Source organism: Eleutherodactylus coqui, chromosome 13 (assembly GCF_035609145.1).
Source record: "Eleutherodactylus coqui strain aEleCoq1 chromosome 13, aEleCoq1.hap1, whole genome shotgun sequence".
Classification (NCBI taxonomy): Eukaryota; Metazoa; Chordata; class Amphibia; order Anura; family Eleutherodactylidae; genus Eleutherodactylus; species Eleutherodactylus coqui.
This window is the reverse complement of record NC_089849.1, coordinates 126,451,370-126,470,725: the sequence shown is the minus strand read 5'-3', so window position 1 is coordinate 126,470,725 and position 19,356 is coordinate 126,451,370. Positions and strand designations below refer to the sequence as shown.

The 19,356-nt window shown below is 46.9% G+C and overlaps 1 protein-coding gene across 5 annotated transcripts in view; it reads left to right on the top strand.

Annotated features, from left to right (window-relative positions):
• Nucleotides 1–19,356, top strand: part of LOC136588352 (catenin delta-1-like) — a 75,978-nt gene that overhangs the window by 18,248 nt on the left and 38,374 nt on the right. For 3 of the 5 annotated variants that reach the window (XM_066587496.1, XM_066587494.1, XM_066587492.1), the window contains exons 2-5: nt 1,693–1,910; nt 12,393–12,458; nt 12,549–12,686; nt 14,105–14,520. In XM_066587496.1, the coding sequence (XP_066443593.1) occupies nt 1,716–1,910; nt 12,393–12,458; nt 12,549–12,686; nt 14,105–14,520 (815 nt within the window). In that variant the 5' untranslated portion in view covers nt 1,693–1,715. The remainder of the gene's footprint in view (nt 1–1,692; nt 1,911–12,392; nt 12,459–12,548; nt 12,687–14,104; nt 14,521–19,356) is intronic. The other 2 variants (XM_066587493.1, XM_066587497.1) reach the window with 2 other exon arrangements.

The following is a 19,356-nucleotide window of genomic DNA, read 5'->3' as shown; positions in this document are numbered from 1 at the left end:
ACATAGAGAACGGGGGGGGGGGATAACGGTAAGCTTTAACTGGAGAAACCAGTGTCAAGCAGTTGCTGCCAAGGCAGATAGGATCATGGGTGCATCAGGAGAGGTCTAGGGGCGCATGACGAGAGCATTGTTCTTCCTCTTTACAAGTCACTGGGCAGACTAGTTTTGGGCACCACTACTCAAGAAGGACAGATCAGCGCTTAAGCAGGTACAAAGGGGGCAACTAAAGTAATAAACAGAATGGGCGAACTACAATACCCAGAGGTTATCAAAATTGGGATTTTTTTAGTTTAGAAAAAAGATGGCTGAGGGCGACCTAATACCTATGTACAGATATATTAGGGGTCAGTACAGAGATCTCTCCCATCATCTATTATACCCAGGACTGTAACAAGGGGGCGCTCTAATAACTATGTATAGATATATCAGGGATCAGTACAGAGATCTCTCCCATCATCTATTATACCCAGGACTGTAGCAAGGGGGCGCTCTAATAACTATGTATAGATATATCAGGGGTCAGTACAGAGATCTCTACCATCATCTAGTATACCCAGGACTATAACAAGGGGGCGCTCTAATAACTAGGTATAGATATATCGGGTCAGTACAGAGATCTCTCTCATCATCTATTATACCCAGGACTATAACAAGGGAGGCTCTAATAATTATGTATAGATATATCAGGGGTCAGTACAGAGATCTCTCCCATCATCTATTATACCCAGGACTGTAACAAGGAGGCGCTCTAATAACTATGTATAGATATATCAGGGGGTCAGTACAGAGATCTCTCCCATCATCTATTATACCCAGGACTGTAACAAGGGGGCGCTCTCTACATCTAGAGGAAAGAAGGTTACTACACTACATAGAAGGGGGTTCTTTACTGTAAGAGCAGTGAGACTATGGAACTCTCGCCTGAGGATGCGGTGATGGGGAATCTAAGAGTATAAGAGGGTTGGGACACCTTCCTTGAGTGGCACAATATTACATGTCGTGTCAGTGATCCGGGGATAATTCTGATTGCCAGATAGGATTTCTTTCCGGACTCCATTCTCCCTCCTAATTAAATGAGGGAAATTGTTTCTGGATCAACACTGGTGGGGGTGGGGTAGTTAATAGGCTGAAGTAGATGGGCATTTTTTCCCAGCTTTACGTACTGTTACTGAGAAGTTATCTGAAGTTCTTGAAGAGTTTGACAGGTGGACAATATGCTGTATATAATACTGCCAGCTGAGCGGAGGGGATTCCAAGAAACTGTCCTAAAAGTTGTTGTATCAGGAACGTCTGCGGCGTGGACTGTATACTCTCCGCATGGCTATGTATACTGTGGGGTTTTAAAAACTATCTCCCCCTAACCCCCCCTCCCCCACCTTTGAGCGAGGGATGAGATCTGTGGCGATCCCACACCGATGGATGGAGGTAGACGCGTTGCAGATCGTCCGCTGCTGAACTGTCATTACCGTAACTCCTCTGTCTGAGGTTACTCCATGTATACAGAACACTGAGCCCAATGCTAGTTGTTCCGGGCTTCATGTAAATAATCCTATCAGTTAGCCTGCGGTGCAATCTTCTTGGGTTTGTGGGACTTTCTCTTGCTGGTTTTAATTTGGTTTCTCCCCCCTCTTCTCTCTGCCCTCATCCCCTCTTTCTCCGTCTCCTCCTTCCATTTCTACCTGTTCTCTTTAGTTTAGGGTCTCAGTGTAATCTTAATGGATGAGCCCGAGTCCGAGAGCCCGGCCAGTATCTTGGCCTCAGTGAGAGCGCAGGAGGCCCAGTTTGAGCTCTTGTCTCGTGCTCTGGAAGAAGAACGGCGACACGTCACGGCACAGCTGGACCGGGTGTGGGTGACCCCGCAGGAGGCTGCAGCCACGCTTTCCAATGGCACCCTCACCTGTCGCCAGCAGGTAACATTCTCATTTCCGTATGTCTCAGGTCATTTTACTTCTGAATGAAGGGTTTTTCCGGGCACGACTAACAAGCTAACATCCAGCGAGCATCATCGCAAGAAGTCCTTTTGGAATTAATGAATTGGCTACCCAGGTACGGGAACTGATTGGTCACATGATCTACCGCCTGAAAAATAACTCTGACATCTTGTTAATATTTGTTACTTCCTCTCCTTTCCAAAGCCTCCAACATCCTGAGAGCAGTGCATGATGGGAGGACAGGAGAGGAAGCACTGCAATGTATTGCTCATGTGCGGTACAGAGTGCTGGGAGGTCCTGTCTGTATCAGCAGGCTTTCTCCGGGAGGTTGGAGCTAGTAAGCTGTAGGGGCTGTGGGCGGGGCTGTAGGGGCTGTGGGCGGGGCTGTGGGCGGGGTTGTAGGGGCTGTGGGCGGAGCGATGGTGCTAGCCAGTAAGCAAGCTCTATGCATGCTGGAAATTGTAGGCAAGTCTGCTGCTGTGTTCACTGCAGAAGTGGCGCATGTAGCACGGCCGTAGATCGGTGGCTGCACGGGACGAGAGGTTCCAGAGCGGCAGATAAAGTACAAGTTGCTGCTACTTTTGGTCGGTTTAGACCTGCCAATTTGTCGTTTGAACACGTGAATGATGTCGGGGTTCGCTGGGCAGCCTGTTTATACAGCAGGTACATCGTTGGCTCGTTCAAACACCAAATCGTTGAGTCGGTCACATTCACTGTGTATGTGAGAGCGCTAATTACACCGAACCAATTGTGAATGAGCCAACGATGACGGTTATGTCTGCGTAGAATGAAAGACGAATGAAAAGCAACCATTTGTCGCTTGTCCCTCGGCTGCGTTTACACTGAACGATCATCATTCATTTTCATTTGAGCGCTAATCGTTGCGTGTCAAATGGCCTTTATCAGAACCTTCTAGATTTCAGTATTTTCACAATTTCCGTTTTGTGCCCGGAAAACCCCTTAACTGCATTCTACTAATAATTTCAGTGTTTGGTAAGTAAAAATACTTATGAAGTTTCATTTTAACCCCTTAATGACACGGCCTGCTTTGACCTTCAGGACGCTTCTGTCACTGTGTGGTAATGCTTTTCCTTATCAATGCGATTCTGAATCTGTTTGTCTGTTTTGCATCACATGTTGTTCCTTGTTTAGTGGTTATTTAAAAAAAAAAGAAAAATTTCTTTGTTAAAAAAAACTATTTACTGGAAACTTGGAAAAATTCACAATGTTTTTAACTTTGTTTCTGCTTGCATTCGTACACCACAAAATATGTAATAACTAACATTTCCCATAAGCTGCTTTGTATTGCAATCCCTTAAGTGGTTTTTATATATCTCACATTTACTAGCAAATTTCAAAAGGTTTTTTATTTTTTTTTACAAGGGCTTATTCAGTTCTGACAGCTTTTTTAGGGCCTATATATCAGAAATCCCCAGGACCCAACACCTTTTAAAAACTGCACCCTTCAGAGTATTAAAAACAGCATTTAAAAAGTTTAACCTTGTAGATCGGGGGGGGGGGGGGCAAACTCATTTTCACCGAGGGCCACATCAGACTTATGGTTGTCTACAAAGTGTAACTGTAAGATGGTATCGTACTAGGGACCCCCCTATCCACCTTCATTAGCCTCTGGCCAGCAAGTATCCCTACAGGCATTCCACTGAGCCAGCCTGCAGTACTAGTCCGGCGATAGCCGCTGCTGATTTTGAGGCCCCTGACCTCTACTCTCAGCATCCGTGCTGCGTACACAATGACGCATGGAAGCTGCCGAATGGTATTTCAGTGCAATAATCTAAAATTCCCGGCCTTGCAGTATATTGTGAAGCCATCTTTTCTGTACAGGCGGGTAGTATGGGGTTTCACAGTTATATATGGTGCTCTTCCTGAAGTGTCCAATCTCGATAACACCTAGGATGTGTACATGGCTGAGAGAAACCAATGAAACCGCTCAGCAAACGTGGAAATACAGCTGTAGTTGGGCGTGATGCGGGATTGTTCATTTTTGCACGTGACAAATGGATAATTTGTTAAAATTAACATTTTCAAAATCAGCCAACTATCTAAGCCACTAACCTGCCTGAAGATTGGATGATCGGGGGGCTTAAAGGGGTTTTGTCATTTAAAAAAAACTATACTCTGCTTTTCCTCGCCCCGTCAGTCTACTTGCCACATATTCTCGATGCTGATCTTCTGCAGTGCTCTGGGTCAGCGCTGCTCGCAGCATGCCGGCCAGCTCGTTATGGAGGCTGTGTTCCTCACATTCCTTCCTGCAGGTCAGTGAAGCTCACATCCCTGTGATGTAGTGTTCACTGCCTATGAAAAGACGGCTAAGGGGCGACCAAATAACTCTGTATAAATACATGAGGGGACAATACAAGGATCTCTGCCAGGATCTGTTTATACCCAGGACTGCGACGGTAACAAGAGGCATCCACTACGTCTAGAGGAAAGCAGGTTTCATCACCAACATAGAAAGGGTTCTTTACTGTAAGAGCAGTGAGACTGTGGAACTCTCTGCCTGAGGACGTGGTGATGGCAAAATCCATAGAGGAGTTTAAAAGGGGACTTGATGTCTATCTGGAGCGGAAGGATACTACAGGATATAAATCTTAGGTTATTTGTTAATCCGGGTCTACAGACAGGTAGGAACTATTAGGGGTTGGTCCAGGGAACAGTCTGATTGCCATTAGGGAGTCGGGAAGGAATTTTTTTCCCAAAAGGGCTAATTTATAGATCCCCCTTTAAGTGTACGGTGTGGGCGGTTTGTGGCAGCAATGTGTCCGACAGCCGGTGATGCCGATCTGTGCAGCTTGCTAATGAATTGTTCACCAGCTCCACGTTAATGGCTGCACTGTCTTACACCATTACCAACCGCAGGGCTCTTACATGAAACCAGTTACCGTCTGCAGTGCGAGTTCTAGAGCTGCTCATTTACACAGGCAGAAACATCGTTCGCTTGTTCAGACCTTCCATAACGCTACCGAGAACTACTAAACCATTGGTATATAAACCGAGCGATCGGCGAGTAAGCCAGCGATTGTCATGCTTGTATGAAATGACCGATAAATGAATTGTCATTCATCGTCTGATCGTTGGCCGTTTACACTGAACGACTGCCAGTCAGATTGGAACAATTTAGCAATTTGTTAAAAAAAAAAAACTAACAAAATCCCGTGTTATAGCGCCCTTACAGATAATGAACGCTTCAATCACAAGCCGTGCAGACCTGCATCACTAATGGGGTGGGCGGCCGGTTTGCAGCTGCATGATGACTCTGGGAATGTGCCCCCTCTTCTTCCTCCCCCCTTTAGTCACTTATGAGCAGCCTGTTCTGCAGCTGGATTGACTCCCCCTTCCAATAATAGTATGTTGTTGGAGCTTCTAGTTGCCACTAGCAGCCGTACTATTATGGGGGAGTGTTGGTGTGGGCACCAGGGGTATACCTGTGCCATCACACTTGGGTGCCTCGCTCTAATGGTAGGGAGCAGAGCTATCGGGTAGGACCTGATAAGCTGCCTGTTTAGTTTGATACTGGCAGGCATAGTTCACTGCAATGCAGTATAGCAGTGTATTATGTAAGTCCTTGGAAGATCAGATGTTCACACCCCCTAGTGGGGCACAGAAGAGATGTCACCTGCTAAGGGTATGGCCTAGTTTAGCAGCTAATGACGTAGCTTATGGTTTAAAATCTGTTGTGTTTTTGCTGATTTTGAATTGTAATTCCTCCTTTTGTGTGATGTTTATATCCCACTTATGGCCCCAGTGCGCACCGTGACTCTTACACACAGGCCTTAAAGGAGTTTGGGAACTCCTTTCTATTAGGATATTGGTCAGTCACCATGTTATATTTGCAGAGGGCTTGCTAACACTAATGCCCCCTGAAAGACCCCACTTTGTAAGTTACCCCATCAAGGAAGTCATCCAGGGGTATTGGGACCTTTTTACTCTACAGGAACTTCATAGAACTTTGTATTTTCACAGTCCAACTCTAATGCTTTAACCCAAAAGTTCCAATGTTTATATGGGGCAGCTCACAATTTGTAAAGCAATTACCCGCAATTCCAGCGATGCCCCGTATGTGGCCGCGGGCTGCTCTGGTCAGGTGGCGGGGACGTTTCACTTTCAGAGCAGTTTTGCTGGAATTGGTTTTCTTGTGCCATGTTCCATCTGCGGAGCCCCTGAGGTATCGGAGCATCAGAACCCCCCCCTAAGAAGTTACATAACTTTGGTACCTATATTCCTCATGGAATTCATCTAGAAATGTATTCAGCCATCTGACCCCACAGGTGTAATCCCAAAGTGGTGACCAGCGAATGGCGCAGATTGGGAGCTACAAATTACCCACACTCATGCTGTTTCATAGTATATTAGGCTGAAAGACACACGGGTCCATCCAGTCCAGCCTGTTACACCCCAATGTTGATCCAGAGGAAGGCAAAAAACTCTGAGGTAGATGCCAATTTTCCGCATTCCTTCCTGACTCCAATCTGGTAATCTGACTAATCCCCCCCCTGCAAGGAGAAGGCTATGTCTGCAGAATAGCCGTCAGGGGTATGAGCGTGACCGGAAACTATTAAAACAGATTGGTGCTACTGAGGGGCGGACAGTAACACAATGGGGCTGTACATGGGAACAGTGCAGACTCCGCTGGAGCGCCCCCTTCTGTCATGCAGTGAGGTGAAGATGGATTGCTCTGCCCGGTCTTCACCCGGCTGCACAGCTGAAGAGTTTTGTAAGTGAAATCTACAGAATGGGCTGATGAAACCTATTGCTTACACCTGCCCATCCCGTGCCCATGAGTAGCTACTAAGGAGGAGGAAACCATACAAAAGAGGTAAAATATTGTAGAGACCGGACCAACTGGGATGGAGTGGGGTCACTAATGGATGTCGTGAGGAGAGGAGCCTGGGGAAGTCATACTCCTGGGTCCAGTAATGGGTGAACGAGAGGAGATGTGGGAGGGAAAGGGATCGGAACTACCCTGGGGGTGAGCGGTTCCTGTCGGCTATCAGTTCTCTTAGAACTAGTGTTCAGGTCTTCATCACTTCTGGGCTGAGGACGTTCTCCCCAGTTGGGTTGTTTCAGTGCCTGATGTGAGTTCTCCAGGGTTGGTCGGTGCCCCACATTGGGCGGTTAGCTGCCGGGACGCAGAAAGGAATGCTTCTGGTCTACTGCATCATGGACTTAGCTGGCACGGTACAGGTGAATCACCCAAAAAGTGACCCCATTTTAGAAAGTACATCCTCTCAGCGCTTTTATCTCGGGGTGTATAGAGGTGTAGTGAGCATTTTGACTTCCGTAGTCAGAAGGGACGGAGCGGCATGTGGTGTTTGGGGCCTACTCTGTGATATATGGGGATAACCGCTGTGCGGAGTACATCACATTAATTCGAAGTGGATTCGGCTAAGTAAAATCAGGGATGTGTGCTAATTCTTAAAGGGGTTGTCTGGTTACTGGGCAACCTGCCCTGTTTAGTGCCTGCTGTACTAAATGAAGTGTCCTCTTCCCTGGCGCAGTGACCCAGCCCTGCAGCCCCACCGTGGTCCGGCATTTGTTGTGACAGATGTTATGGGGTATCGGGTGACCGCCGCTGCGACTCCTTCCCGAACTCCTGGCATCATGGCGCTCAGGATGTGTGCAGTGATGTTGCAGGCTCTGATTGGCTGCATCAGTCACCTGACGTCTGCTGACTACATATGTCATGACAGATGAGGCTGTAGGGCCAGGTTGTGGCAGCAGGGAACAGGAAAGTACACTTCCTTTTCTTATTTTACTACACTGGGCGCTAAATGGGGTATTTTGCCCAGTAATTGGACAATCCCTTTAAAACATTCCTTCAAAGTACTGTTTTTTCAGGGCAAGTGTCTCACTTAAAAGTTGTGCCACTTCTTATCCCCTTTGGGGGCATCCTGTGCATTTGTGTCACTCTGGATCTTTGTTGCCGTTGGGGAGACTTCATTTGGAAAATGTTGGCCTGGTACAAGGCATATTTGGATCTCAAGAAGTGTTCCAGCGTGTCAGTGAATGACTGCACTTCATACACTGGATAGAGCCGTTTCCTGTAGCGCAGCTCTCCTCGTGAGGCTGTACGGCACCAACATGGGACCCAACGGGTCAGCCCTTCCCATGTATAAATGGTCATCCAGCATGCAGTATGACCTGGGGGTCTCTGTACTGGACCGGGGGTACAGCTGTGACCGTTTATTGTGCCCAATATAAGAATGTTCTTTAGTCGGAGACCCCATACCTTCTCTGCATAGCGTCCTGCTCCCTCCTCCTGAGTGTTTGCCTCAGTAGCATCTTAAGGAGGTTTCTCATGTGTCTTCTAAACTCATGGGTGTACCCTGATGTACTCTGGCACAGCTTCTACATCTTTATGTCATACCTTCTTTGTTGTCTGCTGCTAGTGAAATGGAAGCCTCCCTTTTTAGGGACTGATGAATGGAAATGCTCTTCCTGGGCGTGCATGCCTGGGCACAATTGGCACTGAACTGGTCTAGTGGCATCATTTTAAAAAGCCAAACCTGTGGTCCTCTAAGAATGGACACTTCTCATTATGATGATGGGACCTCAATGTGTCCTTAGGTGTGCAGTGTATCCGAGGGGTACAAGATCTGCTTTAATAGGCCCGGATGGATAACCTCTTGATGATCTATTACTAAACCAATGGAGGAAGTGGGAAAACAATTGGGGATTTAATCTTGATCTAAACTTTAACCTGTGGATCTCCTAAAAGAAGCAAGGTCCTGTCAAGAACATATGGTAGCTGCCTTTCTCAACTTCTGCCAAGTTCAGCAAGAGGGACGGCACTTCTGGAATTGATAGTGACCATCAGACGTGACAGAGCGGGGTGCACCCAGGAAATGGGGACCGTAACTTCCATTTGGCTTGCTTTGGAATGTTTTGTCAGGAGCCACAAATACTGCATTTCAGAAAGGCAAAGTTCGATGAGTTGGAGATGCCAATCTTACTGACCGCCACAATGTCCTCAAAAGTAATGCCCTTTTACATGCGACAATTATATTTCAGATTCCCACACTCCCTGAGGATCTTAACGATGATCGTTCCGTGTAAATGCAGGCAGCGACTGAACAACAATTGGGAAGATTCTGCATGCAGTAAACTGAACGACCCGCCGCTCCGTGTAAACAGTTAAAACGTGAACGAACACTATCTGCTCATTGTGAATGTAGGCAGCAGGGGGTGAACGCCCCGCAGCCCGCGCCTCCGTCATTCTGGCAGTGCTGCCAGCAATACTCGCTCCTGTGGACTCGCACAGAAGCGAGCATCGCTGGGGGGCATCATTCGGCATCAATACACTGCCAGCTTCGAGAAGGAATTAAGTAATGTGATAGACCATTGTTTCTTTAAAGGGGTTGCCAGACTTCTGCTATTGATGCATTATCCTTGGGATAGGTCATCAATAGTTGATCAGCGGGGATGTGCCTCTTGGAGCTCCACCAGGACCGCTGTCTGTACGAACCCTACAGGAAGCAGCTAGCGCTGCCCTTGTTGCAGTGGCTCACACCCGTATTACAGGCATAGCTCTCATAATTCAATTGGCTTCTACCTCATGAGGCTTTGCTTTGCCTTCTTCTGGATCAACATTGCAGGATTATAGACTTGGGCTGGGTTCACACGAGGTGGAATTGCCATGGAGACTGCCGTGCAGACTGGGGAGAGATGGCCGCAGTGGAATCCAGGCGGTGAAGAAGCTTCCAAATGCGGGCTGAATGGTGCGTGTTTTGAAGCTACATTTCTACTGCGGAATTCTTGCTGTATTTCCGTGCGGCCCGCTGCAGTCATTCCATGAGATTGCTGTGGGATTTATGCCCCGTATGACTGCAGCCTAAACGGGAACTTGTCAGCAGGTGTGAGCACCCTAAACTAACTGCTATGAAAGTGAGCACATACAGCGTGCAGCAGCGGTCCGACCTCTCAGTCCGTGCTGACCTTTACGGGTGACCGTGCTGGATCGGGGAGTCGGGGTAGTATGAGAAATGCCTCCCTGGACTGCCATAAGAGCACAATACATCTTATGGTGCTGATATCTGGTATTACGTTCCCTTTTAACTGAATGAACTTTCCGTTTTGTGCAAAACTTTGCAGAATTTTTTTTCACACCTACTTAAAAGTAAGTGATTATATAAATAGAAGTGTTTAGCTAATTTGTCAATTAAGAAATGGCAAGGCAAATGAAAAATCTAAATCCAATCAACATTTAATGTGCATTCTTACTTTGTGGCATTTTCTTTTCCACACCTGACAACTTTTATAACTAGAATAACCTATAATCTCGTTGTGATTTGCTGCGTCGTGTTTGCCTGAATAAGATGGTTTTTTTTGTGGCTCCTGTTCTATTTGGTGGGCTTATAGAAAACCCCCTACGAGGATTTTTTTCCTTGCGTGTATCTCTACCTATAGAGACTCCACACGTCCATTTCCCTCACACACTTTTTCCAGTAATGTGCGCTTTAAACCAGACTTTCTGATTTTCTTGATCCCTTCTGAACAAACTGTAACCCTGCAAGTTCACCACCCAGTCACAGCTTTCATCCAGTCATGTCTCAGTTATTCCCACTATGTCATAGTTTACCTCAGACCTTTATTTCAGTTTGCTTCTAGCATTAGTCACTTTTAATTCTAACTTTGTCATGGATGCCAGTGTGCACTGTGATTGCAGGGTCCTCCCCTCCCCTTCCCATTCATGTGAACCTGATGTGTGATATGTCAAACTCCAGTGCCAGGAAGACAATACATGGACTTTATTATGGGGACATATAGGGCAATCCGTCACCGAGTTCCCAACTGCCACGACCTGTCTGACCTCCACTTCTATTTCCCTTCTAATTGGAAGAGAGTTTCACCTGCTGGTCAGAGGAGGGCATGTCATGCTGCAGCTAACCCTCACCTGCCAACTTGGCCAACTTTTTGTAGTATTCCAGATCAGATCAGGTCTTGGCACTCTTCCTTCTAGCTGCCTGCTCCTCCTGAACTACCATCACTCCCCACATCCGCCCCAGCGAGTGCGGGCTCAGTGAGGAGGAAACCCCCGTTCATTTTCTCAGTGGATCTTCGTGTTTAAGTTGCCCATTTAAAGCCAAGATCTGTGCTTCCGGATGTGCGTACATGTTGCAGATTGTATATACTATGTATATAGTGCTTCAACACATGCAAGATTTACAAAAGTAGTGTAAAAAAAGAGATAGTTGTCTAAAGACCAGAAACTGCTTGTAGGTGTAACATGCCGTGAATGGATTCAGTGAAAGGACATTGCTTTTCATCCATTTATACCTGCAACGACTCCTTGTGTGTAATACGTGCGCAAAATACTGTGTATATATGTGTAAAGCCCCGTTGTGTATTAAACGCTGTCCATATGCAATATGTGGTGGTGAATATGCAACGCCGCTATGAGACAAAGGGGAAGACTTTAAAAAAAAAAAAACACCCTAGTCGCACCGCGCGTGACAGCGTGTGAGAGATACTGTCATGTGCAGAATCGCTGCCCTGCGCGGTGAAACGCTGCGTGAGGCACACTGTGGGAGGGAGGCCGCAGCCATAAGACCATCACCGCTCAATAGGAAATGGACAGCTTTAGATTTAACCATTTAAGCTAGATTTTTCCCAGTTAAACAGCTCTGTGATCTATATCCTCTCCCACAATACTGGCGCTCTTCCTGGGGCCACGAGGTCTTATATACAGCACCGGACTTATTATATAATCTACATTGTGGCGGCAGCCTGGCATCTATTTGCAGGGACCTATCCTGGCATGGCGGCATTATTCATGACCCCTGTGAAATCCATTAACACCACATTTGTGCTTGGAGTCCACAAAACACTTTTTTGCACATGAGGCCACAAATCGCGTTTAAACCTGACAGATGTATCGCAGATTTTTGCACCCCCCCCCCCCCCCATGTAACCTGCAGTATAGTAGATGTAATGGGGTTTTTACCTTTGGATGTACAATTTAGCAAAATCTGCTACAAATAAATTTTCCTTTCTGTTTAATCCAACATGTGACTTACATTAAGTATATAGAGGGTTTTCACAATGCGTTACATGTTGGTGGCCGTCTAGGACAGGACCATTATCTGGAAGTAGTTTGTAGAAAGCTCGTGTACAAGCAGCATCCACTAGGGCCGGACCTCCATAGGTGTGCAGAGCCACGGCAGGTAGGTGCTCCAAAACAGCAGCAAATGAAGAGAGCGCCCGCGGCAGCGGATGGATGCAGGAACAAACGTCAAACCTTTATTCCTCCACTATGAAAGGGTTGCCAGGCAGACGGTTGCTACGTTTCCACCTTTGTCAGGTCTTCTTCAAGCGTAATTCTTAGAAACCAAAATAAAATTTGTTTCATTAGTAGTTCTTTGGGGAAAAGTAGTTTTGGTTTTGTGCGTGAATGGCTTTTTATTTTAGTTTCTAACTCCTGTAACTTGAACATCTGTCCTACAGAACGGGCGAGTATTTCCATCCACGGAGGGGCAGAGAAAGAAGTATCCAGATATAAACTCTACACAGGTGAGTAACTGCAGAAAGGTAAGATCAGATCCCAGATCTGCATAACTGGTCGGTCTGCTATGTAAATCTCCTTGTCTGCCCCTACTGTAGGATCACTCGCCTTTTGTCTACTCACCAGTCAGGATGGAGGGCCGCGGACTTCCTGCTGATGACAGTTATATCTTGGATGATGAGCCCTCCTACCTGTCCTACAGTATGTCTGAAGAGCCCCGGCACACGGACATCCCGGTAAGTGTACAATGCCTGGCGCAGCCGATCTAGGGGTTCGTGGCACAACAGGCATGCAACATACAGCGTCACTAATAAGCACCCAGAAGGAGTTGTCGGCATGCAGTTCCATCTCGGGCAGATATGTAAATGATGTGCGGTGATTAGATGAACAGTGTTTTACACTTTGGGTGCCTGACTCCTAACCCTCAATATGCACAGCTGAGCTATCCGCAAGCCATGGCTGTCCAAACCCGAGCCGTACTGCAGAGGCGCTCTGCCTTGAAACCTATTTTATCGCAGGCCGACCATGAAATAAAGGATACTGAACTATCTTTGTTAAGCGGTTCCTTATAGGAAGGTTACACCTTTTAGACCTGTAGTCCCGACACCTATTTTCCACTACCTTAGGCCTCCCTCACACAGGCGTTTGGCAAAGCACTGCAATTTTACTCTAATCTGCAGCTCCCGACAGCGAAGTCAGCATACCTCATCACGGAGACTCAAACTGCAGCACTAGAGAGCGCCGCGGTCGAGCAGCTGTCTGAGAGGCTCCATTAAAAACAATGAGCGTTATACCGCAATTAGCGCAGCGCTAAACACTCTGCGTTAATCGTGGAAAAATGTGCCCGTGAGAGGGAGGCCTGACTAGTGGCATGTTATGTGACAGGTCCCCAGATGAGGGAGGCCTGTAATGAGGACGTCCTCGTGCTACACTCCTTTTTGGAGAGCTTTAAAAAAAAAAAATCAGCCTCTGTATGAATTTGGCCCCTGGGCTGCTAGCTAGATTTAAAGAGCAAGATCTCTTCATTTTAAAGAGATCTTCGGTTCTTTCTTAAAACGCACCCGTTTCAGATGACTTTTCACTATTAGCAGGTGGGATGTAGCACCATTTCTGTCCGTTTTATGACTTTATGGCGTTTTTCAGCAGTTTTGCTTCTTCCATGCTCGGTGTCTAATTTTTTTGTTTTTCCTGAGTTAGTTTCCTCCTATACACTGCAGTTGGAGAGAAAAGGAGATCTTGCTCCCCCATCTCTCTAGCACACCCTCAACAGTAGCGGCAGGATGGAAGACCACCTACAGCAGTAGTGAGCAGTGTAGGTGGTAATCCAGCACTGGGGTGAGGAAGCCCTGAAGAGAGCATTCAGCAGGGTCTGTGTGTCTCTCCTCCGCTCTCCATAGACTACTGTGGGCAGCAGCCGCATGTAACCTGATCGCTCAGCTGATAGTCCTTCTCTCGATGGATTTTGCAGTAAATTCAGAGTGAGCGCAAGAGGCGGGGGGAGAGAAGTGGCTCATAAGTGTGCAAAGAGGCCATTGTGTGTATGATTTGTAGGTTTTACAAAGCTCCTTATATGCGCATGGACCGTTGATTTATGCACTTTCTTGACTTTGTGGTGCCTGTTAGAACTTGGACTTTTTTTTCTTTTCCCGTCAAGATAAAACCTGCTGTTGGATATTCCCAAACTTTAGATCGCCCCTATCGTGATATTATGGGGAGTGGTGGCGCCTATACTACAGTGCCCCGCAATTATCATTTCCGTGGACCTGGAACAGAGCCAGTGCAAATGATTCCAAGCACTCAGCATCCTGGCTATAGCAGTCTGTCTAGACCGAATAATCGCTACCGCACTGTGGAACCCTACAGAGGGCCAGGCTACGGGCCTCAGCCTCAAGTCAGGGGGGCTGGCTTTGGAGGTAGCCAGTCAGATCTGCTGACTCCCAGGTATGGCTCTGAAGATGTGTATGGACTGGAAGAGGACCGTAGAAGTCTTGGTGGTTATGTAGATGGGCTAGACTATTCTACCACTGGAAGAAGAGCCGCCAACGGAGGAGACCAGCGGAGAAGACTTAGGTGAGGCAAACCCTGCTTGTGTACAGAGGAAATATCACAAGGGTATATGACTGGTGCACATTTTTGGGAATATTTGACTATTATACATGAAAACGTAAAGAAAGGCATTTCTGATTTATCTCCCAATTTTTCAGTGTACAAAGTCCCGGGTCTGAGGGTGGCTGTACACATAGGATGACAGTCGGCTGAATTCCCCAATTTTGTTAGTATTGGCCCACCGTCTTATGTGCCTAATGGTGTCCCAATACTCCTTAACAGTCGGTTTTGGGCAGTGTTGTCTTTCCCCAGTCATCCATGATTGCACCATAATGTCTTAATTGAGGACAGGAAAAATAGGGTAAAACGTCGCCCCCCCCCCCCCTCCCCCCAAACTCCACCAGTTTTTTTTTTACCAGCCCCTATTGGGGTACGACACCTTCTTGTTAGCAGGCCTCTGGCTCTTGCTTAAATGGGTTATCCCACTTCTAGCTATTTTGCTGCAGGAAGCAAACGGCTCCATACATTGTGCAGTGACCTGTGTTTGTACTGCAGGCTGAGGCGTACTAATCATCTGGTCTGCTTTCTGCAGCAAAATGGCTAGAGGTGGGTAACCCCATTTTTAAAGGGGTTGTCCCGCGGCAGCAAGTGGGTCTATACACTTCTGTATGGCCATATTAATGCACTTTGTAATATACATTGTGCATTAATTATGAGCCATACAGAAGTTATAAAAAGTTTTTTACTTACCTGCTCCGTTGCTAGCGTCCTCGTCTCCATGGTGCCGACTAATTTTCGCCCTCCGATGGCCAAATTAGCCGCGCTTGCGCAGTCCAGGTCTTCTCCTGTTCTCTATGGGGCTCCGTGTAGCTCCGCCCCGTCACGTGCCGATTCCAGCCAATCAGGAGGCTGGAATCGGCAGTGGACCGCACAGAAGAGCTGCGGTCCACGGATGCAGAGGATCCCGGCGGCCATCTTCACAGGTAAGTATAGAAGTCACCGGAGCGCGGGGATTAAGGTAAGCGCTCCGGTGAGCTTTCTGTACGTCCCTGCATCGGGGTTGTCTCGCGCCGAACGGGGGGGGGGGGGGGGGGGTTGAAAAAAAAAAAACCCCGTTTCGGCGCGGGACAACCCCTTTAAGGGGAATGCATCACTTAAATTGATTCATTTTTAGAATGAAACTATATGGGGAAACATGTTCTATTTTTGTAATCTGATTGTGTTTTTTGTTTTAATCCTATTGTCTGTTCATGACTACGGGGCCATCTTACTGAGCTGCATTTATAGCATTTTACAGCAGCCTCATGGGCCATTCACTCAATGGGTAGGAGCTGACACATTGATTTCTATGGGAGACTTTCCAAACATGCCCTGTAACCTGTAGAGAGGGGGATTGTAGATGGTCACAGCTAATCAGCATTTCGTAAGTAATTCTCTTGTCCAAGGCTCCACTCAGACTTTCAGGCCTCGAGGTGCCTAAACCACTCACTTTTATCACGTCTCCACTACGGTAGTTAGGCAGGCATGGAGGCTCTAGTACCCAGTTGTACCGCCTCTAGCTTGGATACAAGATGTGATAGAGGCAGGCATGGAACCTCTGAAGTCAGCACCCCATCTTTCAAAAAAGTTAATTTTTTTCATAAGTTCTGGGTGCCCCCAAAGAGTTCTAAAGTTCCCAATTAATGTTAAAAATAGTTCTAGCGAATTAAACAAAAAAATCAACAAATCTATCTCTGCGGTGCTAACTTCCAAAAATGATATTACTAAATCAGTGAGAACTTTGTAAATATGGTTTCTAGAGCTTTGAGCATTAAGAGTTTTTTCTTCAGAACTCTTGAGGTGCTACCCAGAACTCTTATAAAATCGCGGGATTTCCTAAAAAATTATTTACACATAATAACTGAAATTTTTTGATCCGGCATCTGAAAAGCAGCGAGAACTTTGTAAATATGGGTTCTCGCTGATTTAGTAATATCATTTTTGGAAGTTAGCACCCCAGAGATTCATTTGGTTTTTTTTCTTAATTTGCTAGAACTATTTTTATAATTAATAGGGAACTCTTTGGGGTGCATCCAGAACTTATGAAAAAATTAACTTTTTTGAAAGATGGGGTGCTGACTTCAGAGGTCATGGAGGCTCTAGTACCCTGTTGTACCACCTCTAGTTTGGATACAAGATGTGATACGGGGCGCATGAGGGCTCTAGTACTCTGTTGTACCGCCTCTAGCTTGGATACAAGATGGGATACGGGCAGGCATGGAGGCTCTAGTACCCTGATTTTTATTTCGGCTCTGTGTCGGCAGTCCTCTGGGGTTGTGATCTCCCTGCGCCGCTACCATGGTCACCAGCTTTCCACTGTCATGTCGCTCTTGGAGGAACTCCGGGCCTCTTCTGAGCTACCAGCCACCTTTCCATGGTCTCCTTTCACCTCAGGCCTTGCTCACGCTAGGGTTTTCTGGATTTGGGCTATGCATTTTATGGGCTGTGGCATATTCCATTGTTGCCAGGGAAAGCCTAGACCTGGTGGTCCTCAACCAGTGGCTAAGGTGGACTCCCTTTTAGTCAGCAGCGCTTGTGCATCAAGCTTGCTCTCAGCAGTGCCAGATAGTGAAAATATCTCAGGCCGACACCACAGGGCAAGAGGCTAGTACAGATAAGACAGGACACTGGCGTTAGGCTAAAGGGGTAGAGGGAGAAGCTTCTAAAGGATGATCGGAGACCAAAACAATGACCCCATTCCAGGAGGGGTAAGATGCCGGGCTTTAACAGAGAAGTTGGCTCGGCTCTGAACGCCTGGATATCAAGCATTATAAAGGAGATGGAGTTTATCTCCACAATGGGTTACTTTCTAAAAGGAGGCGTTACTGTCTAGTAGCCATATGTGGCGCAAGATAGGGCGGACTAATTGGTGGTAGCTTGGAGGATGCTGGATGAGATTTGGGTAGCGGAGGCTGGTGCAAAGATCCTTTTATCCTTGGAATGAGTATGTAGAGAATGTAAACCTGGAGTGAAAGCCCTACTGGTGAGCGATCTCCCTAGATCACGCACGCTTACCCAACCTTCTCTTTTCTGCATATTATAGCCGGGTCCTCCAAAATGTACATATGCCACAAGCGTGTTCCCCGACAGTGGAGCTAGCACGCAGCAAGTGCACAATGACGTGTATACGTGCCCAGATGGAGCGTCTTATTGTTTTAAGCTTTGAGTCCTTCAGAAAGTGGACTGGATGTTTCTGGTTTGTTTGGGGCCTGTATGCTGAAGGCCTCACAGCCCTCGTAGACATTACTAGTCTCTTTAACGGTATTGTAAGTGTTTTTATTGTTGCCTCCATGTTTTATCCTGTGGTATTATGATGGCTCGGTCTGCAGTCCGGAACGCTCATGTAGTTGTGACCGGACGATGTAGTGGGCTCAGCTGCAGACCCCGCTGTGTACCTGGTATGTTCTCAAACAGCCAACACCCTCCAACGACCAAATCTGATTGTGGCTGTTTAACTACTTAGATGCCGCAGTTAATGCCCCTTCAGTGCCCTGTGAGCCCTGTATGACATCAGTACAGTGTGCTGATGGGTTCATGTGGCAGCCGGCTGCATAGAAGCCGCCCAGGACTGCCGGTTGCTGCGGTCTGTTAAACGTTTCCTTTTTAAAGACCTCTTCTTGAGCGCTGGGATCCTCAGCAGTTCTGACCCCAGCACACCCACACATCTCGTGAATGGCACAGCGGTGCTCGTGTGTTCACCACTTGGTTCACTTGTGTGTGCAGGGGAGGCAGATGATTGCTGAGTGTGCATTGATGTAGTGGTGCTTCAGCAAGGGCACTGCTGCTCCATACGCTGGATCCAGATCACGCACCTCCTGGCTGTCAGACCCCCGGTAGTCATGGCTTTCAGCATTACTCAATGTAGCTCAAAAAACCCTTTCACAGCGCCAGTGAGAGAAAAGGAAAGCGTTAAAGGGTCTTGGAATGCAGCGGTAAACGAAAAATACTTTCACACCCCAAATTGTCTAAATTTGGTATTGACCTAATCGTACTGATCTGCAGAGTTTAACACATTCATACCACACAGACCACTGTTAATAAAATAAACCTGCTGGACGGCAGATCATGTCAGGCTTTCCTCTGGCAAAAAAATAAAATCAAAATAAGTTCCAAAAAATTGGATACCTGAAGACGAGAGTTAATCCCACAACAAACGAGCCCCCATAGAGCTCCGGCGAGGGAAATAATAATGCGGCTCCTGGAATGCAGAAGCACACAAGCACATCCTAAAAATATATATATATAATGATGTATAAAGTTATCAAAACCTTTTAAAAAAAAAAACAAAAAAAAAAAACCCAAATCATAAACTTGGTATCATGGGAATTGTGCCGACCCAGAGAACGTTATCACATTACTCTGCACGCTGACGTTATGGAATCCAGAAAACAAATGTATAACCCAAAAAACATTGGGTTATACAGTATACTATGTGGACCCCAAAATGATGGCATTAAAACAAGCCCCCCCCCCCCCCCATATGGGTGTCTACGGAAAAATTAACTTATGGCTCCTGGATGCGACAATGAGAACGGAAAAGTTGAGTTGGTCATTAAAGGGGTTTTCCAGGGAGAATACTATTGATAACCGATCATCAGTATGGGTCATCAATAGTTGATCGTCCGGGGTCCATCGCTCGGGACAAGCACCGGCCACTAGACTGAGGTTGGCGTGGAGAATCGCCCAACCCCAGATACCTGTGTATTTGCGGCACTGACAGCATGCGCCTTCTCAGCTGATTGGTTGGGGTCCCGAGCGACAGACTCCAGCCAATCAACTATTGATGAAATGGTATTTTCCTGGAAAATCACTTAAAGGCAC